Here is a 27358-nt window from a genome sequence, read left to right as displayed (position 1 = left end):
GCTATTGGACGCTATTGAACGCTTTGAAGATTGCTATTGGGTGCTTTGGAGATCGCTATTGGACGTTTTGGAGATCGCTATTGGACACTTTGGAGATCGCTATTTGATGCTTTGGAAATCGCTTTTGGATGTTTTGGAGATCTCTATTGGATGCTTTGGCGACCGCTATTGGGCGCTATTGGCCACTTTGGAGATCTCTATTGGATGCTTTGGCGACCGCTATTGGCCACTTTGGAGATCTCTATTGGATGCTTTGGCGACCGCTATTGGGCGCTATTGGACACTTTGGAGATCGCTATTGGCCACTTTGGAGATCGCTATTGGACGTTTTGGAGATCGCTATTGGACACTTTGGAGATCGCTATTTGATGCTTTGGAAATCGCTTTTGGATGTTTTGGAGATCTCTATTGGATGCTTTGGCGACCGCTATTGGGCGCTATTGGACACTTTGGAGATCGCTATTGAACACTTTGGAGATCGCTATTGGGACGCTATTGATTGCTTTGAAGATTGCTATTGGGTGCTTTGGAGATCGCTATTGGACGCTTTGGAGACCGCTATTCAGTGCTATTGGATGCTTTGGAGATCTTAATTGAACACTGTGGAGATCGCTATTGGACGCTTTGGAGATCTCTATTGAACGTTTAGAAAATCGCTATTGGATGCTTTGGAGATCGTTATTGGAATCTTTGAAGATCGTTATTGGGCGCTTTGGAGATCGCTATTGGGTGCTTTGGAGATGGTTATTGGATGCTTTGGAGGTCGCTATTGAAACTTTGGAGCTCGCTATTGGACGATTTGGAGATCGTTATTGGGCGCTTTGGAGATCGCTATTGGGTGCTTTGGAGATGGTTATTGGATGCTTTGGAGATAGCTATTGGACATTTTGGAGATTGCTATTAGACACTTTGGAGATCGTTATTGAACACTTTGGAGATCCTTATTGGACGCTTTGAGATCACTATTGAACACTTTGGAGATCGCTATTGGGCGTTTTGGAGATCCCTATTGGATGCTTTGAAAATCACTATTGTATGCTTTGGAGATCGCTATTGGACATTTTGGAGATCGCTATTGGACGCTTTGGAGATCGCTATTGAACACTTTGGAGATCCTTATTGGACGCTTTGGAGATTGCTATTAGACGCTTTGGAGATCGCTATTGGGCGCTTTGGGGATCACTATTGGGCGCTTTGGAGATCGCTATTGGGCGCTATGGGGTGGTTTGAGATCGCTATTGAACACTTTGGAGATCTATATTGGACGCTTTGTAGATCGCTATTGGATGCTTTGGAAATCGCTATTGGATGCTTTGGAGATCGCTATTGGACATTTTGGAGATCACTATTGGACTCTTTGGAGATGGCTATTGAACGCTTTGGAGACCGCTATGGAACACTTTGGAGAGCGCTACTGGACGCTCTGTAGATTGCTATTGGATGCTTTGGAGATTGCTATTGGATGCTTTGGAGATTGCTATTAGATGCTTTGGAGATGGCTTAGGACACCACTATTAAACACTATTGATAGCTTTATAGAATGCTTATTTGGATACTGTGAACTCTGCATTTTGTTTAAACCATTCACAACATTGCATTCAGGGAATCCGTGTGCTTTACTGGCCAAGCAGAAAGCGTGTCGGACAAATACCAAACCCATGCTTTTGCTTTCAAGTGACAGACTAATAATATTTTTGTTAATTATAAAGCCAATATTTTATAGTCATTTACAGATTAGGCATGCTGATATTTATCAGAATAGTAGTCTGTGTTGTTACATCATATTGACATCATTAAGTGTGCATAAATCCAAATAATCCTAAAAGACACAACAGTCGGCAGTAGTGTAATATCCTTTTTTAATTTTTAATTTGAAAAATAACTTACATAAATCTCTGTACTCAACCATACTTCACCAAGACATAGCCTTGGCATTAACACATTGCACCAAAAAAGAAAATGAAAAGGCATTCAAAAGGATAAATTACATATGTCTTTTTCATCATGTGAGGCATTTTTCCTGCTCCAGAAGAGTGTCGTCACGGAATCTCGTTTATTCAAATTCTGACATCTAAAAAGGTATGTACAATGGAAATCAAAAACGTAAAATATATACCGCAGTGACAAAAGTTCCCTTGGACGTTAAATTGGTTATCTCCGCGTGGAGAAGGAATAATGCCCCAGTTCAATTTCATTTAGACATACTGCAACCATAAGATTCTGTCTACCTCCCACACATGAGAAGTAGTTCTTTTTTTTTCTTTTTTTTACTAAAAATAGAAAATAAAAAATAATCAGGTGTTGGCTTTTAAATGAAACTAACAAAAATATAGTAAATCAATATTCTCATTCAAACAAAAGCAAAACATTTTATGTGGCAATATCCCATATTGTTTGAACTTGTGATGAGCTCATTTCATAAAGAGTGCTTGTCTTGAACCCCAGCAACTTGTGTTCTTTTTGCAGGTTTGCTGCCTCTTGATGACTTATAGACCTTTTGTGTTGTACCAATACACAATATTTTTGCATGTTTGTCAACAATACTGAAAGAAAATACACTTGTAATCCCCCCCACCCCCGTTAATAGAAAATAGGTTCCTCGTCACTTTTCTCCTCATATCCTCAAAGAAAATATGAGTGGAATGTTTTGTTAAACCTTCGCTGATTGGTCACCAGAAGAAGACCGAAAAAACTAATTTAGTCGTGTTAGATTTTAACGTGAGGGAGAAAAATGAATGAAGTTGACATGCACTGTACAAGAAATTGCTAAAAAATTCCAAATATCCTCTTTTATCAAACATGCTGAGTTACTTTAAGGTGTGCCCAAGCCATGTTGCAGATAATCCTTTTCAACATGCTTGTTAAAGAAATCAAATTCAAACTAAAATGCATATCAAAACAATATTGAGGTGTGAAATAAGCAGTCCTAAAATGTGGACACTATCAGGGGACTGAACAATGGTCGTATAATGAAACAGTACAATGTGAAGTACCCTGGGACAAAAATGTACAATTTGCACATAATGTTTATCTTCATGAGGCTTGAGCCTTTTACCTTTTGAAATAAATCATTTACATTTATTTGTACCTTTTTTTATCGTCACACAAACATTATCTGTTAAATACTCCCGAATGTCCCCTTATGTTGCTGACTTATGAATGTTCTAAAGACTGTTAAGCAATGACTTCTTTCCGAGTCACCATGTTGCATTCACTCCCCCCGACTTAAAACCATGCACGAGTGAAATTTATCTTTAAAAAATAATATCCACTGCCAAAAAATGGCTGATCAGTTTGATTCACTTTTCTTTTCTTCTTTTTTTTTTTTTTGCAAGTTACAGCCTCAAGAAAATAATTGTCTTCTGTTTTTTTTTTTTACTGAGCTAAATTGGTCTGTCCATGCAAATGAACGAAAACAGGAAAATATATTTTTCTCAGATAATTGTCATACAATATATCGAAAGAGAAAGCAAGAAAGAAAAAAAACAAAGATGGTAGATTGCACATCTTTTTCATTGGGGTTTTGATGACTTTGCTAATTTGTAGCCTTGGGTTCCATTGGTTGAGCACATAAACGAGAGTCTGCAGGCTAGCAGGGGGTAAAAAGTAATCGACTCCAAAAACTGGCGTGACCAAGCATGTGATGAAAACCGCCATCACCCCCTTCAGACATGAAACGGGAACAAAATAAATGGAAAAATAAATAAATAAATGAAAGCATCTATTTTTCATTCCAAAAGGGCTTCTGTAGAACTCATTTCGTGGTTCTCAGTGCTGACCCCCATGGCTTCGAATTGGATGAAAACCTGGAGATGACGGATTCCTCGTGCTAAGGAGTTCATTCCAGTTTCGTCCCAAGAAGAAGAAGAACGACGCCCAGCATTCCCGGCCGCTGAGCGCTTGCGATGCGCTTTCACCGCGTGCACCGTGTGTGCGACGCTTTTTTTTGCTCAAAACACAGGCTCACCTTTGCTCCCCTAGAAACAGGCTCAGAAGACACAACATCAAGCATGCAGTGTAACTGGGGGGGCGTGGCCTTCCATCGCAACATTGGCTGCTACAACGACGCTAATCAGTCCGCACGCTGCTATGACCGCGAGAAACTGTCCAGCGAGGACTGGGAAGCTCTTCTTGTTAGGGGGGCGAGGGTCGGGTCCACCAGTGAGGAGGGAGGAAAGAGCTTGAACCAGCCAATCACCATGTTGGACAGGTCCAACTCATCTAACAGTATCTGAACTGCTCCCATGAAAGATTTATGGTCCATGCGTCCGTAGTCGCCCCAGACAATCACCTGAAAGAAGAAAAAAGTGAGGCTTTAAACTGTGAATCAGGGGTGACTGAAAACAAGTTTTGTTGTACAAAACCCAAAACCAGCGAAGTTCTATCGTAAATAAACAATTTGAAAATCCTTTTCAACTTATATTCAATTGAATAGACTGCAAAGACAAGATATTTCATGTACCAACTGAGAAACTAATTTATTTTCTTGCAAATAATCATTAACTTAAAATTTAATGGCAGCAACACATTGCAAACAAGTTGGCACAGGGGCATTTTTACCACTGTGTTACATGGCCTTTCCTTTTAACAACACTCAGTAAACATTTGGGAACTGAGGAGCATACTTGCCAACCTTGAGACCTTCAAATTAGGGAGATTGGGGGCGGTTGGGGGGTGAGGGGATTTGAGGTGGGCGGGGTTTGGAGGTCGGGGTTTGGTGGTAGCGGGGGTGTATATTGTAGCCCGGAAGAGTTAGGGATGCAAGGGATTCTGGGTATTTGTTCTGTTGTGTTTATGTTGTGTTACGGTGCGGATGTTCTCCCGAAATGTGTTTGTCATTCTTGTTTGGTGTGGGTTCACAGTGTGGCGCATATTTGTAACAATGTTAAAGTTGTTTATACGGCCAACCTCAGTGTGACCTGTAGTATGGCTGTTGATCAAGTATGTCTTGCAGTCACTTTCGTGTGTATGCGGAAGCCGCATACAACATGTGACGCTGTTTGTATGGTGAAAAAGCAGACCGTCGACAGGTTGTAGAGGACGCTAAAGGCAGTGCCATCACGGCACGCCCTTAATTTTGTTGTCCGAGTGACAATCGGGAGAAATTCGGGAGAATGGTTGCCCCGGGAGATTTTCGGGAGGGGCACTGAAATTCGGGAGTTTCCCGGAAAAATCGTGAGGGTGACAAGTATGCTGAGGAGACCAATTTTTGAAGCTTTTCAGGTGGAATTCTTTCCCATTCTTGCTTGATGTACAGCTTAAGTTGTTCAACAGTCCGGGGTCTCCGTTGTGGTATTTTAGGCTTCAGAAATGTTGTTCTTAAACTGTTTGGACAATTTGCTCACGCATTTGTTGACAAAGTGGTGACCCTCGCCCCATCCTTGTTTGTGAATGACTGAGCATTTCATGGAAGCTGCTTTTATACCCAATCATGGAACCCACCTGTTCCCAATTAGCCTGTTCACCCATGGGATGTTCCAAATAAGTGTTTGATGAGCATTCCTCAACTTTCTCAGTCTTTTTTGCCACTTGTGCCAGCTTTTTTGAAACATGTTGCAGGAATCAAATTCCAAATGAGCTAATATTTGCAAAAAATAACAAAGTTTTCCAGTTCGAACGTTAAATATCTTGTCTTTGCAGTCTATTCAATTGAATACAGGTTGCAAAGGATTTGCAAATCATTGTATTCTGTTTTTATTTATGATTTACACAACATGCCAACTTCACTGGTTTTGGGTTTTGTACTTATATATTAGCATCCTGTATCCATATACTTGCAAGATACATTTTGGGCATTGAAGATGCTAAAACTGATGTAATGTACCTCAATATATGCTAAGTTATCCTAATAAAACATCTACATCTTAGCTTTGTGTTACAGGTAGGGAACGATCGGTACATAGGAATCAATACCGGTACTCAATGGTACCAATTTACGGTACATTTGTGTGGCTTTTGAAATGTATTAACAAACGTTAACGTTAAGGTTTCAAAATGTATTTATTTTTAAAAAATCTATTCAACATTTAACACTGAGATGTGCTGCCCATTTGTTATCTTGTCTTCTGACAGTACAGTACTGTATTGTATTGTATTGCAGATTTTGCATGCAGTTGCAATTCTACAATGTTAGAAGGCAGTAGTGTATAGGTGTCAAACTCAAGGCCCGGGGGCCAGATGTGGCCAAATTCGGTACCCATAGCTGATTTAAGTTGACAGAGCAAATGATTGTAATATCTAATAACATATTTCATTAATAATATATATATATTTTTTACAATATAAGTAATAATGGCCCGCGGGCTGCACTTTAGACACCCCTGCAGTAAATGAATGTTTTTTTTCCTTACCTGTAAAACTTTGCCCCCTGGTTTCTCCTCAAACGGCAGTTGCTGCTGGTAAAGAGGATCCAAGGTTTTCCTTGCTACTTTTGTTTTCTTTTTGGCTATGCAGACTCCGTTTTCCAAAAGGTAGACCTTGACATACGGTGCTGGGAAGAAAGGAGAGGACATCAGACATCACTTTCATACTCCAAGAAGGGAGTTTTCTCATTATTTGTGCGTCAGATTTCATCCACACACCGCCGTAGCGTAACTACCTGGCAGCGCCTTGGAACCTGGTTTTCCTACAAGGCCACGAGCTCTGATGACCTCCACCTCCAGTGCTCCTTTCTTCTCCACCATGCCGATTTGGATGTCCCCTGGACAAAAATGCAAAACATCAATGCTAGCTCCAGCAGGGGGCGAGGGGGGCAACGCGTCCCTTTAAGGATTCTCATTCTTACCCATTGGTGGAGTCGCCAGTGTCTGCCGTCCCACCAGCTGGGCAGGTCCCAGTCCATCCAGAAAGTCACTGAACTGAGCATCCGATGACAGCCTCACACCTGGGAAGATGAGACTGGAACAGAGAAAAGAGGTACGTGTTACCACCTACGTCTGTATCAATTTAGGTGAACAGCTGACTAAAGTTAAGGTACTAGGATTCTCTGGGCAGTGAATCTTTCACAAGTAAAGTGTTCAGGTTATCTTTAAAGACGTTCCGCCTCTCATCTGAGCAGGCTCCATTAGTTCATGCTAAAATACTTGATAAACAGCTCTAGTCTGAGGGGATGGTGTTGTATCCAAATATTTATTCTTAGACTAGAGCTAAAGAATACATTGGTTATCAGCACCATTCCCTCAAACTAGAGCCAAAGTATAACATACTTGGATCCAGATCCATCCCCTTAAGACTAGAGCTAAAGAATAACATACTTGGATCTTTCACACTATATCCTTAAGACTAGAGCTAAAGAGTAGCATACTTGGGTCCCTCAGACTACAACTAAAGAGTAACATACTTGGATCCAACACAACATATTTTTTTCCTCCATAATTGAGAAGCACTGCATTAGAAGCGTTTCCTTTAACTTGGACACACACATCTATACCTTTGGCCCTTCTATGCCAGTCATTTCCAGGAATTATCTCACCCTCTGAGAAGTCTCTGATTTACTAATGTTTTCCAATGTTGTAAAAAATGTGTAGATAAATAAATAAATATTACATTTCAACATTTCTGATTTGCGTCAGCCTGCGACACATAGTCATTTTGATAGTAGGCTAATATAGACACTTACATCATGTGTTGCCTTCATTATAACACTTATATAAGGCTGTTCATTTATTCGTGGCTCCAGACATATTTTGTTTTTGTATTTTTGGTCTAATATGGCTCTGTCAACTTTTTGGGTTGTTGACTCCAGGTCTAGAACAGTGATTCTCAAACTGTACCAGTAGTGGTACACAGGCTCCATGTAGTGGTACGCCAAATAATCAATTATGTGCAATTATTTTATTTGACTCATTATCTATATACAGTGTTTTAGTTTCCTACATTCAAACACAGTGTTACTGTTCAAACTGTGTGTAATGTTACAGTGGCCAAAAATATAAAAATGTGCCTGTTAAATAAACCCTCTGCCTTGTTTTTTTTACTTACTTAGGCCTACTACGTTACTGTATTTTTATGTTGGTGAAAAAAGTTTGCGAACCACTGGTCTAGAAAACGTATTTACACATCATCCTTGTGTCTTGTCTGTGAATATTCTCACCCATTCAGGTCATTTTATGCTCAGGACATTGACTTGATCGCAAACGGACTGTTCAGCTCAGCTCGTCTTTGGAAAAGTTTCGCTCTCACCCGAGCAGGATTCATTAGTACATGCTCAAAGACGAGTTGGAGGCGATGGCTTCGGATCCTATCCTTTGGCTCGAGGTTAAGTTCTCGGATACAATGACTTAGATGAATGAAAATATTCAAAGACAAAACACTAGGATGATGCACAAATACATTTTCTATATGGTTTGCTCTCATTAGCTGGAGCCTATCTCAGCTGACTTCGGGTAAGAAACCTGGACTGGTTGCAAGCCAATCACAGCACACGCATAATAATAAAAATTCAATCTCATACCAATTTTAGAGTCTGTAACATGCATGTTTTTTGACATTGGAGGAATAATTCCACGCAAACACACATATGTTGTAAGACAAATTCCCAGACTGTAAGGCAGCTGTGCACTTCTCCTTTGCGCTGCCTATCAATAAGCAGTTTATTGTGTTCCTGCAAATCCAAACTCAAGGTCGGTGCTGGTCTGCTTACTTTCCCTCGGAGCTGTAGCTGTTCATGCTGCCATCTGTGGACTCTCGGCTGGCCTGTCGAGTCATCCTGCTCCTCATTTCCACCGCCAGCCCCGTCTCTGTGCTCCTCTGGATGGTGCTACGCAACTTCTTGCCTCCCGCTTCTGTACACACACAAGCCATGCAAGAGGAAACAGAGCAGTCAGAAAAGAGCATCAATCTACCGCATGTTTGGCTCTGAATACTGCAACACTTTTATTTTGACAAAACAAAAGCTCCAAAAGGACTGGGAGCTTCTGCGCCTCTAAAAATCCAGCATCTGCTTCCTCTACAGAAGGTAATCCAACATGACAGCTGACTGCCCTCATCAGCCTGCAACCACTCATCTTGCTCAGACCTCCCAGCCTGCATGTTAGCCACATGGCAGATCCACCTCAACTCACGTCCAGGATCCACTAAAAGACACAACTTTTTATAGGCATGCTTCCTTTTCCACTCGAAAAGCTCCTGTGACGTGAAGTCATTTAGCCTTGAAATCTCAGCGATTCAATCCGCCGGCTGCACCTTACAATAGGAGCAGCAAGGACAAAGGCCGTCTCTTACGTGGGCGGCAACTCATTGAGCTCCAATGCTTGCAGGCCGTTATCAATGAAATAAGTATAGACAGCTTTCACAGGCAGATTGGAAGAACGTTTGCTCTGGTACGGAGGAAATCACAAAAAAAATGTGGACAACTTGGCCCCAGTGTGAAATAATACATGAATTTATAAACTCACTGAAAGCAAGGTGATGTAAGATGTTGGTAATCGACTTTACTGGACGAAACAAATGGATTTATTGTTAGACTCATAAAGAATCGAGTCATGTTAGGAGCAACATGGCTCTAAGATAAAACAATTACTGTAACTTTTGGTATCATCTGTCAATCTAATCTGATTAAATTGGTGGTGGTGTCACAACGTGCACACGTGTTAAATGGGCTTTTATTTTGACACGTCATTCATCTACCTATGGCACGCAGTATTAGAGGGAAATGGGTGTTCCGTATCTCCCCCGAGGATATTTCGACATGGGAATCGAACCCACAACCATTAGTTTGGTAGTTAACTATTTAAATAGCTAAACCATGCTTGACAAATAAATGTTACTTATACTTTTGTTGTTTATTTGGCCTGATATTGATTAGACAATTAGGGTTAATTGTCATAAACACACATTCTGGAGGTAGGCCATAACAAAGCATCAACTATATTTAGAATGTGTTGGTTTTGGAACTGTCTTGTTAATAGGCCATCTGGGTATTTAACAACAGTTGTTGTGGTTGTTTTTCGAAAGAAAAAATCATTGTCATGATCTTACATAACAGCTATTAGTTTCTATAATATTTACTGTCCAGCGGTCTTCCTAATGTTTCCAATTCCTGTTTGTCTTTACCTCTTGTCTGAGCGCTGGCTCCCTTTACCTGTCCCTGATTGGTATCCAGTACACCTCTGTCCCTGGTTGCCAATCTGGATGTATTTTTTTTCATGCTAACCCAGTCCTGTGCTCTATTTATGTTTTCGTTTCCCTAATAAAATGGCTTTTGCTTGCACTTCGCCTGCTGCTTTCTGCATCCTGGGGTCCAGATCAACAACACCAAAAATAACATTCAGAGGCATTAGTACCCTCCAAAAAGCCAGTGCCGATGTCAGTGTACATGCGTGTCGTTGTTTTCTGACAAAAGAAATAGACCACAAACACATGTCCACTGCAGAGGACGCCTGGCTCTCAGGGGTATATTGTACAGTAATGATATAAAATATATGACACAATTTTGGTAAATAAGTTGTTGAACATGGACTATACCAGATACAATTTGGTTGCCAATACTATGGCTGTCAAATACCAGTTGTTCTTAAACGTAAAACCAATCGAGTGGACCAGCCCGACAGAAGTATGATAATATTAATAATGGATCAGATTTATATAGCATTTTTCTATACACCCAAAGCAATTTACAGTGAGCACTGAGAACCCATCAGTCATTCACTCAACACTCACACGTGATGGTGGTAAGCTACATTTGTAGCCACGGCTGCCCTCGTGTAGACTGAAACTTGGCAGCCAATTCGGGCCAAACATTAATCCACATTCATAGACCAGTGTGGGAGAAGACATTGTCTTGCCCAAGGACACAATGGCAGTGACTAGGATGGCAGAAGCTGGATTCGTACCGGAAACCCCTTAAGTTCTGGACGATTGCGCTACCATCATCATCATCATCATTTCTTTTTATTCCTTTCATAAAAATGCATATATACAAGCCATGTACAGTTGACACTTTCATCGTTTTTTAGTTTCTTATACATTTCCATGATCAGAAAGGAGCAGATGGAAGAATACTATTCTTATATTTAACTGCCCCCTTTTTAACACAAATTATTTAGATGACTTTATAACTGTTCCCTCCACCAACACCCGAACTCCAACATACTTTTAATTTTCGTTTAAGCATTTTCAAAATGACACGTCCAATCAAAATCAAAAAGCAGTTTGATATAATTCCAGTTGTCTCTTTTTGTAACTCTTTTTAAATTCAAAGATATTCTTGCAACTTTTTAAGTCTTTGTCTAGAGAATTCCATGCTTTCACACCAACAACAGACCAGCACATTTGCTTCAAATTTGTTCGCACTCTTGGATGTTTAAAGTCATACGGCCTTCTGTGGTTCTCATCTTCAGACGTGAACACAAATAACTTTTGAAAGTCCTTCGGAAGAACTTTATTTCTAGCTTTGAACATCACTAATAGAGTATGCAATTCTACAATGTCTTTTAGTTTTAATAATCCTGACCTAATGAAGAGTGGATTTGTGTGGTCTCTATATCCTACTGTACAAATTATACAAATGGCTCTTTTCTGTGAAAGAAATAAAGGCATTATGTTGCTGTGATATGTATTTCCCCATATTTCTGACCATCTGAGCCACGCTGCCCAAAATGTGAGGGTTCCGATGATGAAGGTTGTTTTTTTGGCAGAAAAAGAAGGTCAATACTGAGGATGACTCATGACGGAGCAATTAGGTCTGGATGGAGTAGAACAGCTTGATTTAAATAGAAGTTGTTTGTATCAGTTCAATATTGAAATATAAGACTCAAGACAATTTTCTAATGCATCACAAAACAAAATAAATACCGTAAAATGATTTAAGTACACACTAAAACTATTGGATACACAACTGTAAATTATAGGCAATCACTTGTTCCAAATACTAAATCTCTGGTTTTCATTAACTGAGTATGTCTCTACAAATTGAGAGTCCGGCCTGGTGAACAGAATGTTGGCACATCCAACATTCAATTCCTATATTACCTTGTCTGCTGAGAAAAAGTTTGGACACACTCAAGCTACCGAATACTAAGGTGTGTCCAAATCCTACAAGCCTTTCCTCCTAAAGCCCATGCAGCATCCCTAGGCCTCCTCTTACCTCCGTCGTCTTCATCGAAGGAGTTCATGCAGGGGAAGTAGACCGCCAGGGCTTCGAAAGATGCGGACAAGCTCATCTTGCTTTGGGAGCGCTGGATACGCATCCCGGCAACAGGAGCAGAGGTGTCATGTCCCTGCCTGCCCATGGTGACCGGCGGCCCGCTCTCAATGCAGCGGATCGATTGAGCGACACTAACGAATATCAGGTTTGTGTTTGGAGATTGATTCTATGCTGCTGCCTGGCCTGAGCTGTGGATGCTCCCTCAGTGGCTGAGTCTGCTGTGCGTCTGATGCTCCCTGCAGCACCTCTTTCTTCTGCTGGGAGGGGAGAGAGCTGCACCACACTCCACCAATCACAGGGCGTCTCCACCGACCGTATGGGTGAACAAGCTCTACCTAGAGATACGCCCCCCCTCCTCCTTCGAGTCCATTTGCACCAATTCATTCGCCTCTATTGACTTGTTCTTTTCCACCGCTGCTAGACTGTGCTGTTCATCGCTGCTATATTCATTCAATTTCATCCCTATCATATTTTCCAACCCCTCCTCCTCACATGCTAACCACAGAGGCCAGTGAAAACAAGCCGTCATCATGCCTGCCAGCAGCCACACTCCACTCGGAACGTGCCAGATTCAGTGCCTTTATTGTTCTCATTGCCCTTGCTACCATAACACAGCTGTGTTGACCGAGTAGGAATTATTGTTTGTGCAGAAATGAGAAATCCAGAAGACGATCACGTTCGCACGCTCGACATTTACCATCCATCAATAGCTCCTTGTTCAGTTTCCCTTCAACAATAACAGAGCACGTGCCCACAGAAACATCACAGATGTTTTGTGTGAGTTAAAGTCAAACGGAGCCAAGAATGAACCCTTTTTGAGTTAGGTCAACCTGTTTTAAACCTTTAGTTTAAGACTCCCTTAGTTCTGTTTCAGCACCCCTGGGTTTGTGTTTCTTGGTTGTCATGGGTGCTGATTGTTTTCACCTGCCTCTTAATAGTGTTTTGGACGCTCACTTGCTCCCGGGCACTAATCAGAGAGCTATTTATTCCTACCTTTCGCCACACTTGACCTGGCTTTCTTGTTTGCTGCAAGCAACAAGTTACGTTTGTGTATACCTTGCTTCTGGTGCCTATGCCTGTTTATCTTTTGATTCATGTACTATGTTTCGCCTTAGCTCCTACACTACCGTTCAAAAGTTTGGGGTCACCCAAACAATTTTGTGCAATAGTCTTCATTTCTAAGAACAAGAATAGACTGTCGAGTTTCAGATGAAAGTTCTCTTTTTCTGGCCATTTTGAGCGTTTAATTGACCCCACAAATGTGATGCTCCAGAAACTCAATCTGCTCAAAGGAAGGTCAGTTTTGTAGCTTCTGTAACGAGCTAAACTGTTTTCAGATGTGTGAACATGATTGCACAAGGGTTTTCTAATCTTCAATTAGCCTTCTGAGCCAATGAGCAAACACATTGTACCATTAGAACACTGGAGTGATAGTTGCTGGAAATGGGCCTCTATATACCTATGTATTGCACCAAAAAACAGACATTTGCAGCTAGAATAGTCATTTACCACATTAGTAATGTATAGAGTGTATTTCTTTAAAGTTAAGACTAGTTTAAAGTTATCTTCATTGAAAAGTACAGTGCTTTTCCTTCAAAAATAAGGACATTTCAATGTGACCCCAAACTTTTGAACGGTAGTGTATATTCACAGGTTTAATATTACAGTACGAGGGATTAGGGATCAATACCGACACAGATCACATGTATCGACTGTACATTTTGCAATGTGTGTACCGTAAGTGCTATTGGCAGTTTAACAATAACAACACACCATTTGAATTGGTTCCTTGTTCTCTTTTAATCTATTCAATTGTTTGAGCAAAACAAAGTCATCCGTCCATCCATTTCCTACCGGGGTAACGGGGAAGCCTATCCCAGCTGCACTTGGGCGGAAGGCAGGGTACACCTCATTGCAGGCAATAGTAGACAATAACAAAACAAAAGCAAAAACTACTATCTGCTACTCATTTACATCCTTTGCTTTTGCCCTCAAAGTCCTCCTGTGTCCACAGAATTATTCCCTAAATTTGTCCAAAATTTTTTGGGAGAATGTAAAAATATCGACCTAATCCCTTGGTATCGTCACTACTAGGGCTGCAACTAACAACTAATTTGATAATCGATTAATCTGTCGATTATTACTTCGATTAATCGATTAATAATCGGATAAAGGAGACAAACTACATTTTTATTGAAAAAAAAACCTAGCATACTGGCACCATACTTATTTTGATTATTGTTTCTCAGCTGTTTGTAAATGTTGCAGTTTATAAAAAAATAATAAAAAAGTAGCCTCTGCACATGCGCATAGCATAGATCCAACGAATCGATGACTAAATTAATCGCCAACTATTTTTATAATCAATTTTAATCGATTAGTTGTTGCAGCCCTACTCACTACCAATTTATGGATCGATCTGCCCTCCTATTAAGTGTCGTCTATTGACCATGACAATGCTGACACGCCAACAGTTATTGTTATATTATCCTCTCTTGACTCTAGACCAAAACCTTGGTCTAGAGTCTAGACCAAGGTTTTTTTTTAGCTTTTTGACATGAGGGCTATTGGGCTAAAAGTATTTGGCCAGGGGCAGAAAGTCGACTGCATGTAAAGTAACAATATATATATATATATATATATATATATATATATATATATATATATATATATATATATATATATATATATATATATATATATATATATATATACATGCACATTTAAAGCCTATACATATATATGTATAAGTACATGTGTATATACAGTACAGGCCAAAAGTTTGGACACACCTTCACTTCATTAAATGCGTTTTCTTTATTTTCATGACTATTTACATTGTAGATTGTCACTGAAGGCATCAAAACTATGAATGAACACATGTGGAGTTATGTACTTAACAAAAAAAGGTGAAATACCTGAAAACATGTTTTATATTCAAGTTTCTTTAAAAAAGCCACCATTTTCTCTGATTGCTGCTTTGCACACGCTTGGAATTCTCTCGATGAGCTTAAAGCACACCTGTGAAGTGAAAACCCTTTCAGGTGACTACCTCTTGAAGCTCATCGAGAGAATGCCAAGAGTGTGCGAAAAAGAAATCAAAGCAAAGAGTAGCTATTTTTGAAGAAACTACATAGAACATGTTTTCAGTTATTTCACCTTTTTTTGTTAATGAAAATAAAGAAAACACATTGAATGAGAAGGTGTGTCCAAACTTTTGGCCTGTACTGTATATACATGTATATTTTAATAACATTTCAGTTTGTGTACTTTTTGAGCACATTTAACAATACCTTGATAATAATGATAACTGGGATCATTTTGGTCACAATAACTGCGTCATGAATTGTTGAAATCTTTTCATGCAAGCTGCTCCTTGCATCGTGAGCATGAAGAAAAAAATTGTCCTTTCAAAGAAGGGCAACCTACTTCCAAGAAAGAACCACTTAAAGCGCACAGTTTATTGGTAGTTTTCGTCTGGGTCAGCACAGCCAACAACAACAACTCTAGACATACATCTGGGGGAAATTGGACCAAAAACAAATAAACTAATTGGGTCATTTTAAATGGGCACTCTTATGGTGTTTCTTTTTCCTATCAGTTTCAGCCTAGGCTTAGACTGCGTACGTTGGTTGGTGTTTTCTCAGCTTCTCCGGTGGTTGGAAACAGACAGCCTGACAGTCCTCTGGATAGAGTTTTCAACAGACATCCATGTTCCTCACTGACTTTACCCGCCAGAAAAAGCAGCAGTTTGACATTTCTTATAGATAATCAAACTATTCCTTATGTTTTCTGCATGTAAAACTGTAATTATTCTCTAAAATTGTTGTTTTTGTTAATCTTTTTGGGGGTCTAAAACATATATTTGCAGGTTTTCGTCGGATCTTTTGAAACAAATTACTAAAGAAAACCGAGAAATTAGGGTTGCAGTATATAGACGATATAAATTATATAAATTTGGCCGATGATTAGAGATTGGTACCGTTCACATTTGAACTGACACGGTACCAATTCCTGGTACCTATGAATCGATAACGGTACTCAATGGTGCCAATTGTTGTTACTTTTGTGTGTGTTGTGTTATTGTTTTTGATAAAATAATCAAATTTTTTATTGCAACATTTAAACATTAGCTATTTATTGTAACTGCTTTTCAGATGTTGTATCTTGTTTTGTTGTAACATTTCTGAGTCTCATTTTTAAAGGCCTATTGGAATGATTTTTTTTTATTTAAACGGGAATAGCAGATCCATTCTATGTGTCATACTTGATCATTTCGCGATATTGACATATTTTTGCTGAAAGGATTTAATAGAGAAAATTGACGATAAAGTTCGCAACTTTTGCTCGCTGACAAAAAAAAAGCCTTGCCTGTACCGGAAGTAGCGTGACGTCACAGGAGCTAGTATTCCTCACAATTCCCCATTGTTTACAATGGAGCGAGAGAGATTCGGACCGAGAAAGTGATGATTACCCCATTAATTTGAGCGAGGATGAAAGATTCGTAGATGAGGAACGTTACAGTGAAGGACTTGAGAGACAGTGATGGACGTATCTTTTTTCGCTCTGACCGTAACTTAGGTACAAGCTGGCTCATTGGATTCCACACTCTCCTTTTTTTATTGTGGATCACGGATTTGTATTTTAAACCACCTCGGATACTATATCCTCTTGAAAATGAGAGTCGAGAACGCAAAATGGACATTCAGTGCCTTTTATCTCCACGACAATACATCGGCGAAATGCTTTAGCTACGAGCTAACGTGATAGCATCGTGCTTTAACTGCATATAGAAACAAAAAAATAAAGGATAGAAGGAAGGATAGATAGAAAATCAACAATACTATTAAACCGTGGACATGTAAATACACGGTTAATGCTTTCCAGGCTGGCGAAGGTTAACAATGCTGTGCTAACGACGCCATTGAAGCTAACTTAGCAACGGGACCTCACAGAGCTATGCTAAAAACATTAGCTCTCCACCTACGCCAGCCAGCCCTCATCTACTCATCAACGCCCGTGCTCACCTGCGTTCCACCGATCGGCAGAAGGACGAAGGACTTCACCCGATGCGTTTGGCGGCCCGGAGACGTAGGAAGTCAAGGTGAGGTCGGCGGCTAGCGCGGCTAGCGCGGCTAGCGCTCCAACAAAGTCCTCCTGGTTGTGTTGCTGTAGTCCGCTGCTAATACACCGATCCCACCTACAACTGTCTTCTTTGCAGCCTTCATTGTTCATTAAACAAATTGCAAAAGATGTCCAAAATACTGTGGAATTATGAAATGAAAACAGAGCTTTTTGTATAGGCTTCTACGGGTACCATAACTTCCGTTACTCTGACTTCGTCACGCGCATACGTCATCATACCGCGACGTTTCAGCCGGATATTTCCCGGGAAGTTTTAAAAGTGACTTTATAAGTTAACCCGGCCGTATTGGCATGTGTTGCAATGTTAAGATTTCATCATTGATATATAAACTATCAGACTGCGTGGTCGGTAGTAGTAGGTTTCAGTAGGCCTTTAAGTATGACATCAAGTTGCAATTACAATTGTAAGTCCATCCATCCATCCACTTGTCCCTTTCAGGGTCACGGGGGGTGCTGGAGCCTGTCTCAGCTGCATTCGGGCGGAAGGCGGGGTACACCCTGGACAAGTCGCCACTTCATCACAGGGCCAACACAGATACACAGACAACATTAACACTCACAGTCACACACTAGGGATCATTTAGTGTTGCCAATCAACCTATCCCCGGGTGCATGTCTTTGGAGGTGGTAGGAAGCCGGAATACCCGGAGGGAACCCACGCAGTCACGGGGAGAACATGCAAACTCCACACAGAAAGAGTCCAGGATCGAAGCCAGGACCTTCGTATTGTGAGACACATGCACTAACCTTTGTTCCACTGTGCTGCCCAGTTGTAAGTCCAAGACCTTAAATGTGTTATGTCTCGGTCGCATTTTACGACGCGGATCGTTCTCCCAAGATGATGATTTATTCTCATAAATTAATTAAAAAATACAAAAATACAAACAAGCGTGCCGATGGCACGGGGAGCTAAGGCGAAACTTAGCACATGAATCAAAAGATAAACAGGCATAGGCACCAGAAGCAAGGTATACACAAACACGTAACTTGTTGCTTACAGCAAACAAGAAAGCCAGGTCAAGTGTGGCGAAAGGTAGGAATAAATAGCTCTCTGATTAGTGCCCGGGAGCAGATGAGCGTCCAAAACACTATTAAGAGGCAGGTGAAAATAATCAGCACTCATGACAACCAAGAAACACAAACTCAGTGTTGCTGAAACAGAACTAAGGGAGTCTTAAACTAAAATAAAACATGATCCGGGCAACGGATCATCACAAAATGGCAGGAGTGTATAGTTTATGGTGTGTTGGCTAGTCAGTTCACTCCTTGATGAATGTAGTCTTCTGTTGTGCCCTCAAAAGTGTGGATACTGTAGGTATCGTACTTACTGCGCACTTGCTGTTTGATTGTAAAATGCATGTTAATTGTACTTTTCAATAACACATTTGAAGGTGTTGAAATCGCCATGTAAAATCGCTAATGCCAACCAGTAGTATATTTATAGCAAAGCCAATGTATATAAGCTTAAAAAAGCCGGCCTGAGTCGCAACACAGGTACCGTAACACGGCATCGTTGGATTTTACGTAAATCGGGGCTTGGTCAGACCAGCGGGGTTTGGTCGGTGCCAAAAAAGTACCGGATTTGTTACCCATCCCTATCGACGGTAAAGCTTTTAATACTGTCGTTTTCTTGTGATAATGCATGTAGATGACACATCGTAGTTGTTTGACAGTGACAAGCAAATGAATTAAGGCATCTTTGACGCAATGGAGCTTCCTCGCTAAAGAGCTAGCAGCTAAAGTCCTAAAGTCAGTATTTTCGCCTCCATGGCCGGCAAAAAAAAAAGTTTCTTCCAAGTATCATCACCGTAGGACTGGAGGACAAGGAATAGCTAAACATGCTACACTACACACCCTAGGTGTCACGGTGGCGCATGATTGCGGTTGTTGGCACGATTGTAGGACGCAGACAAGCAGGCGGTCTGCAAGCAGAAAGTCACTTTGTTCGGTACCAAGCAGAGTATCATAAGCAGAGAGCACCGGTGTGGGACGAGTAGTCAACCACGGGTGCAGAAGATAGCCATAAGCAGGAGAAGAATAAGGGAAAAAGGAACTAATTTAAATATTTATTAATATTGTCACCCTTTTGTGATAAAAATGTTTATCATTTAATGATCCTAAAAAATGTAAGTACGAACACTGGTATGACCAATACTGCCCCTGTAACTAATTGGTATTGGATCGATTAGGAGTGTAGGAAAAAATCGATTTGAATTCAAATCGCCATTCTCACGTTGTGCGATTCAGTATCGATTCTCATATTTAAAAAAACGTTTTTTTTAATTTGTTTTTTAAAAAATTTTTCTATATTTTATTTTTATTTTTTTTAAATTAATCAATCCAACAAAACAATACACAGAAATACCATAACAATGCAATCCAATTCCAAAACCAAACCCGACCCAGCAACACTCAGAACTGCAATAAACAGAGCAATTGAGAGGAGACACAAACACGACACAGAACAATCCCAAAAGTAGTGAAACAAAAATGAATATTATCAACAACAGTATCAATATTAGTTACAATTTCAACATAGCAGTGATTAAAAATCCCTCATTGACATTATCATTAGACATTTATAAAAAAGAACAATAGTGTCACAGTGGCTTACACTTGCATCGCATCTCATAAGCTTGACAACACACTGTGTCCAATATTTTCACAAAGATAAAATAAGTCATATTTTTGGTTCATTTAATAGTTAAAACAAATGTACATTATTGCAATCAGTTGATAAAACATTGTCCTTTACAATTATAAAAGCTTTTTACAAAAATCTACTACTCTGCTTGCATGTCAGCAGACTGGGGTAGATCCTGCTGAAATCCTATGTATTGAATGAATAGAGAATCCTTTTGAATCGGGAAAATATCGTTTTTGAATCGAGAATCGCGTTGAATGGAAAAAATAGATTTATAATCGAATCGTGACCCCAAGAATCGATATTGAATTGAATAGTGGGACACCCAAAGATTCGCAGCCCTAGGATCAATACCCAAACTTGTAGTATCGCCCAAAACTAATATAAAGAATCCAAACAACAGAAGTGCTTATTACATTTTAACAGAAGTGTAGACTAAACCATGTTACAACAGAAAGTAACCAATTACTGTATCACAGTAAATATGTTGCTGCAAATTATATTAGCAGCCTTTGTAACTCGTTTTGAATTGACTCGTATTGTGTGAATGCTCCAAAGCATTCACACAATTTCTACACCAAAATTAATCTATTTATTATTCAACTTCAACTTCTTCTTCTCCAGATTTTGCCGCGCTCTACCTTCCACATTCTTCACCCGATTCAAACCGTTCCAACTTCAAACTGCTCAGCCTATTCGGTAATTGCGGGCTTTTCCTTGACAAATTACAAAAATTCCCAGATTTCCCAGAATTCCAGGTTTTCCGGGACATTTTTCCCATTCAAAATGAATTGGCCATTTTTCAAACTTCCACCCTTTCCACAGTTTTCAACCAATTCAAACCATTCCACCTTCCAGAAAATTCAAACTTCCCTTTTTCCAAGTTAAAAAAAATTCCAGGACTTTCCAGAATTCCTGGTTTTCCAAAGTCCTATTTTCACCCTTTTTTCTGGTGATTGCACCTTCCACATTTTTCAAACCTTCTACCGTCCAAACATTCCTCTTAATCAGGATAAAAAACAAAGTTGTTCTTTGAACCGGAAAAATTACCGGTTTTCCAGAAATTCCTAAATAACATTTCTCAATGAAAAATGTTACTACTTCAACATTTCTCGACCGATTTGAAAAATTCCAACACCAACAATTTCAACTCATTCAGAACATTCAAGTCTTTTAATGTTTTCCAAAAAAATTACAGTTTTTCCTGAAATTCCCAAATTTCCATGAAATTCCCATTGAAATGAATGGGACATTTCCAACTCCAAAATATTCAGCTTGTTCAAAATTGTGTGCTCTCCATGAACAATATTTTTTTAAAATCCCAGATTTCCAAGAATTCCCAGTTTTCAGGGACATTTTTCCCCATTCAAAATGAATTATCCATTTTTCAAACTTCCACAACTCCAACATTTTTCAACCTATTCAAACCACTCCACCTCCAACACATTCCACTCATACAACTAACACTTTCCCAAGTTCTAAACCAAATTCCCTTTTCCTGGAAATTCAAACTCTTTAACATTCAAACCATTCCAACATTCAAACTATTCTTACATTCATACTACATTCTGTCAGCATTTCAGTTCAACTTCAGCATTGGAGCATTCACAGGTAATTCCTTCAGGAATTGCCTCTTCTAGTTGCTACATAATATCTTGTGATTTATATCGTTACCGCAGGAGGGTCCAATATACACTATATTTCCAAAAGTATTTGGCCACCCATCCAAATGATCAGAATCAGGTGTCCTAATCACTTGGCCCGGCCACAGGTGTATAAAATCAAGCACTTAAGCATGGAGACTGTTTCTACAAACATTTGTGAAAGAATGGGCGGCTCTCAGGAGCTCAGTGATTTCCAGCGTGGAACTGTCATCAAGCAATCAATCAATCAATCAATGTTTATTTATATAGCCCTAAATCACAAGTGTCTCATAGGATGCCACCAGTGCAACAAATCCAGTCATGAAATGTCCTCGCTCCTAAATATTCCAAAGTCAACTGTTGGCTTTGTTATAAGAAAAATTTCGGACTGCATTGGGCCGAGTGTGAAATTAGGTGAGGAGGAATTATGGTGTGGGGTTGTTTTTCAGGAGTTGAGCTTGGCCCCTTAGTTCCAGTGAAATGAACTTTGAATGCTCCAGGATACCAAAACATTTTGGACAATTCCATGCTCCCAACCTTGTGGGAACAGTTTGGAGTGGGCTCCTTCCTCTTCCAAAACGCAAGGTCCATAAAGACATGGGTGACAGAGTCTGGTGTGGATGAACTTAACTGGCCTACACAGAGTCCTGACCTGAACCCGATAGAACACCTAGAATGGAGACTGAGAGCCAGGCCTTCTTGACCAACATCAGTGTGTGACCTCACCAATACACTTTTGGAAAAATGGTCGAAAATTCCTATAAACACACTCCGCAACCTTGTGGACAGCCTTCCCAGAAGAGTTGAAGCTGTAATAGCTGCAAAAGGTGGACCGACATCATATTGAACCCTATGGGTTAGGAATGGCACTTCAAGTTCATATGTGAGTCAAGGCAGGATGCCAAATAGTTTTGGCAATATAGCGTATATCAGGATATAGATTTTGGGGTGTATCGCCCTTTCTTAAGAGGTACCTCTGTAATTATCACTTTAAACTTGTTCATTGTTTGACACCATTTCAGTGTATATCAGGGGTCGGCAACCCGCGGCTCCGGAGCCGCATGCGGCTCCTTGACCACTCTGATGCGGCTCAGCTACATACATGCCGACCCCCCCGATTTTCCCAGGAGATTTATGGATGTCAGTGTCTCTCATAAATTACTCCCAGGGAAAAAATAATCCTATTTACACTCTAATTACTAAATAAAGGGCGTGCCCTAATTGCACTGCAGTAATTGTCCTCTATAACATTTACATACAGCGTGCCAGTCCAGCCACATGTTGCATGTTGTTATTACTTGCACATACAGGAGACAGCAAAGCATACTTACTCATCAGCCACACAGCTTACACTGACGGTAGCCGTATCAAACAACTTTAACATTGTTACGTTACAAATATGCGCCACACTGTGAACCCACACCAAAAAAGAATGAAAAACACATTTCTGGAGAACATCCCACCGTAACACAACATAAACACAACACAACCATTACCCAGAATCCCATGCAGCCCTAACTCTTCCGGTCTACATTATACACCCCCGCTACCACCAAATCCCCCCACACATCAACCCCCCGCCCCCTCTCCGTGCGTTGGTTGAGCGGAAGAGTTAGGGCTGCATGGGATTCTGGGTATTGGTACCGTCAGTGTAAGATGTGTGGCTGCTGAGTTAGTACGCCTTGCAAGCTGAAATTGCATTCTACTTGTGGTCGAGCGGGTACACTGTTAGGGCAGACTGTAGAGGGCGCCAAATGCAGTGTCATCACGCTCTGATATTCGGGAGTCTCCCGGGAAAAGTGAGAGGGTTGGCAAGTATGACGCTATCAAGCTCCATTCATTCAAAACTCGCGGGCTGCACTAACATCAAATTTCCACATTAAAGTGCGTGCCGGTGTGTGTGTCGGAGACCCCTGGTTAACATAGCACAAAGCATTTAAGCTTTGTATGCAGTGTTTTTCATTTTAAATTTTTTTTTGTGGCTCCCATTGCTTTCTTTAATTTGTGAAACTTGCCAAAATGGCTCTTTGAGTGGTAAAGGTTGCCGACCCCTGGTGTATATCATAGTGTATATTATCCCTCGTCTGCAGTGTCCTTTTACCTTGGTAGAGTTTCTTGCAGGAAATTGGTGTGCCTCCCACACCATGCAACAGTGTGACAGGAACAGCAAAGATGATGAGAACAAGTGCAATTTCGGTAATATATTTGATTAGATTTCAAGACAAGCAGCACAGCGGTAAATGATATTAGGCAGTCTAAGAAAGATGGGGGCAATACACCATCCTTACTTACAACAGCCAAGTAATGATCCAAGTCAAGCAAGAAAGATACAGCCATTAGCTTCCCGTCTGTCTCAGTCTCCACCGCCAAGTGGCACCGGTGGATGGCGCTTCCTCAAATAACACACCTAGCACGTGTTCAACTTTTGCACCTTCTAAAGTTTATTCGCAACCATCCACTCGCTGCACGTGCACAGAAGGGAAAAAAAAGAGCCGTTGCGATATTTTCTCAGTCAAACCCGCAAAGGTGACACGCGTCCAATGATTGCACCTTAATTAGATCTGCTGCAAATACAAATAAGTCCTGCTTTGCCTGACAATACTGTGTTTATCCAAGCTCCCAGTGTCAGCGAGGTTAATTACCACAGTATTTATGAGCGTTAAATTAGAATTGAATTGATGGGAGGATGAAAGGGCGTATTTTTCTGTAAAAGATGCTAATTACTTTGGTTGAAGCTTTGTAATTAGAGCTGAAAGGTTGGAGACTTTCCATTTTAGGTCAGGAATATGCACTTGCTTGACAGCACAGCATGACTAATACAGTTTACCACTAAAGCACCCTGACACGTATGCAGTCCCCCAGTCCAAAGGGACAAAACACAACATGACAGGAAATCCCGAGCGCCTCACAGGAAAGGAATCTGAAGAATTTGAGCAGTTCTACCGCGACGGGAAGAGAGCGTAACATCCCAGAAGTGTCGCGGAGAAAATCGCCTTGATTGGTCGTTCAACACAACTCGGTGAAGTGCTAGCAGACGCACAAATTCTTACACTTACAAACGTGCACATAGCCAGACGCAGCATCATAAGGACAGTTCCCTGCTGCACGCCTTGATATAGTCCAGTCTTACCATCTGCATCTGTGTCTCACCTTAGTAGATTGACAAATGAATAAGACGTAATATTTTACTATTCACTATTTACCATTCATTCATCCCTACATCCATCCATTTTCTACCGCTTATTCCCTTCATTCATTCATTATTCATTACAACTTTTGTGAATGTGTGACAAAACGTCCATGTTTTACCAACAACTTCACAATCACTCATCTTTTTTAGCCATCAATACTATTATTATGTCCTGACATCCTCCTAATGAAAACAATAAATAAATCAGGATAATTTTATTGTATTAGTTGGGGAAAAAAAGGGTAAAAATAAATAGTTTGATATAACGCCATGTTCTGGATAATGCCACCAGGATTTTATGCCCACGTCATATCGAACTTTCAGTTTCAGTTTATTTCGAACATGCATACAATACTATTACAATGTAATGCATCACATATTTCCAGTGGTTTCATTATAGCATATCCGAAAAGGAGTAGAAAGAAGAAGAGCTTATCTAATCATACCCCTTTTCATATCATAGCAGTTTTATCCCATTTCTTTGTTTTCTGTAACAGGACAGTAAATAAATATACAATAAGTAAACAAATATTAAATACATAAATAATCATTATCTCATTTTTGTTAAGGTTCATTATATTTATCATGATTCTTCTTCTTTGTACTTTGTGAACATTTGTAGTTTGAACAGTCTCTTAAACTGAATTATATTAGTGCCTTGTCTGATTTTTTTGTTTAAACCATTCCATAATTGAATTTCAAATACTGAAATGCTAAAGGTCTTAAGTGTTGTACGTGCATACAAATGTTTTATATTAGATTTCTCCTCTTTTGTTAAGAAGAATTGTTGTACATTCTTGGGTAGCAGGTTATAATTTGCTTTCTAAATAATTTTAGCTGTCATTGAATTTCAATATTTTCAATTCAATAAATAAAGAGTTTGTATGTTCTCTATATCCAACATTATGTATTATTCTAACTGATCTCTTTAGGAACACGGTTAGTAAATTAAGTGTATTTTTGTAGTTGTTTCCCCATATTTGTCAACAATAACTCAGATAAGGTAAGACTAACAAGCAGTAGAGCTTTCTAGTCCAGAAAATATTTTGCTTTATTCATTATTATGTTTCTTGCTACTTTATGTTGTATATTTTTTACATGAGGTTTCCAGTTCATTTTACCATCTATTATTACACCCAAAAATGTGTATTCTTTTACCCTTTCAATAACTACTCCATCTATTTGTATTGGTGTTAGACTTTCCCTTTGAGTGCATACACTGCAGCCTCTTGTGATAACAATATATGTAACGATATATTATTTGTCGTATAAATTGTAGTAGAATCATTTCGAAAGTGGTCAAAAAGTCTCCTAATTTAGTTGCATATATATGTCTTAACATATTGCGTCATTTCCAATTGTATTATTTTCTAAAAACTATTATTAATCGACTAGCTAATTTGTTGTTAATATCTGGTTACCTTCTGTTGTAACATGGTTCTAGCTACACTTCTGTTCAAATGTAATAAGCACTTATTCTTCTGTTGTTTGGATACTTCACTTTAGATTTGGGCGATACTAAAAATGTGGGTATCAATCCAATAGCAAGTCGTTAAATGGGCACTAGTATTAGTCATACCAATGCTGACACTTAAACTTTTTAGGATCACTAATTGATTACATTTTTGATCACAAGTGTAATCCGACAAAAATAACAGGTTGGCATTGAAATAATATCAATTAATATTCCCTTCTTTTCTTTTATCACATCAAAAAGTCATTAATGCAAATATAATAAAAAGCAAAAACTACTACTGACTCTTATTTATTGAGTTTATAAACAATAACAAAACATTTTTATGTGATAATTTAAAAAAATTCAATGTAATCACTGTAGTATTGACTATACACTAATACTCTACTTGGTATCGTTACTGTCAATATTTATACTGATCCACAACCACTGTTTACATTCAAAAGCTCTAGCTTAGCAGTTAGCTATGTTTTCTTGTATCCTCCTACGGCGTGAGGTGTAACATGTTTAGTCATTCGTCGTCGTCCAGTGATAATAATACTTGGAATAACCACAGTTTATTTGCCGCCAAAAAGGTGAGGATTTGCGAATTAGGCTGCACTATGGAGGGACATTAGCCGTTTGCTCGTTAGCAAGGGAAGATGAAAAAATGCATTGAGGAGATGGTCGTTTGCTTGTCGACGCCACATTTGGTGGACACAGCGAGAATGTGTTGTCAACATGCATTATAACAATACTACTAAAAGTTTTATGGTCGGCCAAATTTATATAATTCATCATCATATATATCGCACAATTCCACATGAAAGATTCATATACTGAAAACTGGAAATCAGAAGGAGCCACAAGCTCACATTATTGACTAAACTGGCCATATGCTTCATGTCTCAATAAGTTCCTCATGACAGCTCATAACAAGTTGTATGTTTTTGGAGAAGGCAAGAAGAGGAAGTTTATATTTTGGTTGCAAAAATCTAAAAATGTAAAATTGGAAGTTAGTATTTAGTCAGAAGCACATTGGCCCGGTGGTCAGATATTGCATGTTCCATTTACGCTTCAGTAAGTTCTCACTCGGTGCATGTGTGTTAAGTGAGCAGTACCATCCATTCTTCATCCG

General features: G+C 39.7%; 1 protein-coding gene across 31 annotated transcripts in view; it reads right to left on the bottom strand.

Annotated features, from left to right (window-relative positions):
• Positions 1 to 1865: 1865 nt before the first annotated feature.
• rims2a (regulating synaptic membrane exocytosis 2a) overlaps positions 1866 to 27358 on the bottom strand; it is a 305210-nt gene continuing 279717 nt past the window's right edge. For 30 of the 31 annotated variants that reach the window (XM_062063652.1, XM_062063653.1, XM_062063656.1 and 27 more), the window contains 5 exons: positions 8642 to 8783; positions 6785 to 6897; positions 6599 to 6700; positions 6351 to 6490; positions 1866 to 4291 (listed from right to left, as the gene is read on the bottom strand). In XM_062063652.1, the coding sequence (XP_061919636.1) occupies positions 4088 to 4291; positions 6351 to 6490; positions 6599 to 6700; positions 6785 to 6897; positions 8642 to 8783 (701 nt within the window). In that variant the 3' untranslated portion in view covers positions 1866 to 4087. Of the gene's footprint in view, positions 4292 to 6350; positions 6491 to 6598; positions 6701 to 6784; positions 6898 to 8641; positions 8784 to 12085; positions 12352 to 27358 lie in introns of those variants that run through there. The other variant, XM_062063667.1, reaches the window with a different exon arrangement.

Source organism: Entelurus aequoreus, linkage group LG11 (assembly GCF_033978785.1).
Source record: "Entelurus aequoreus isolate RoL-2023_Sb linkage group LG11, RoL_Eaeq_v1.1, whole genome shotgun sequence".
Taxonomy (NCBI): Eukaryota; Metazoa; Chordata; class Actinopteri; order Syngnathiformes; family Syngnathidae; genus Entelurus; species Entelurus aequoreus.
The sequence above is the reverse complement of the archived record's forward strand: the minus strand, read 5'-3'. Positions and strand labels throughout refer to the sequence as shown.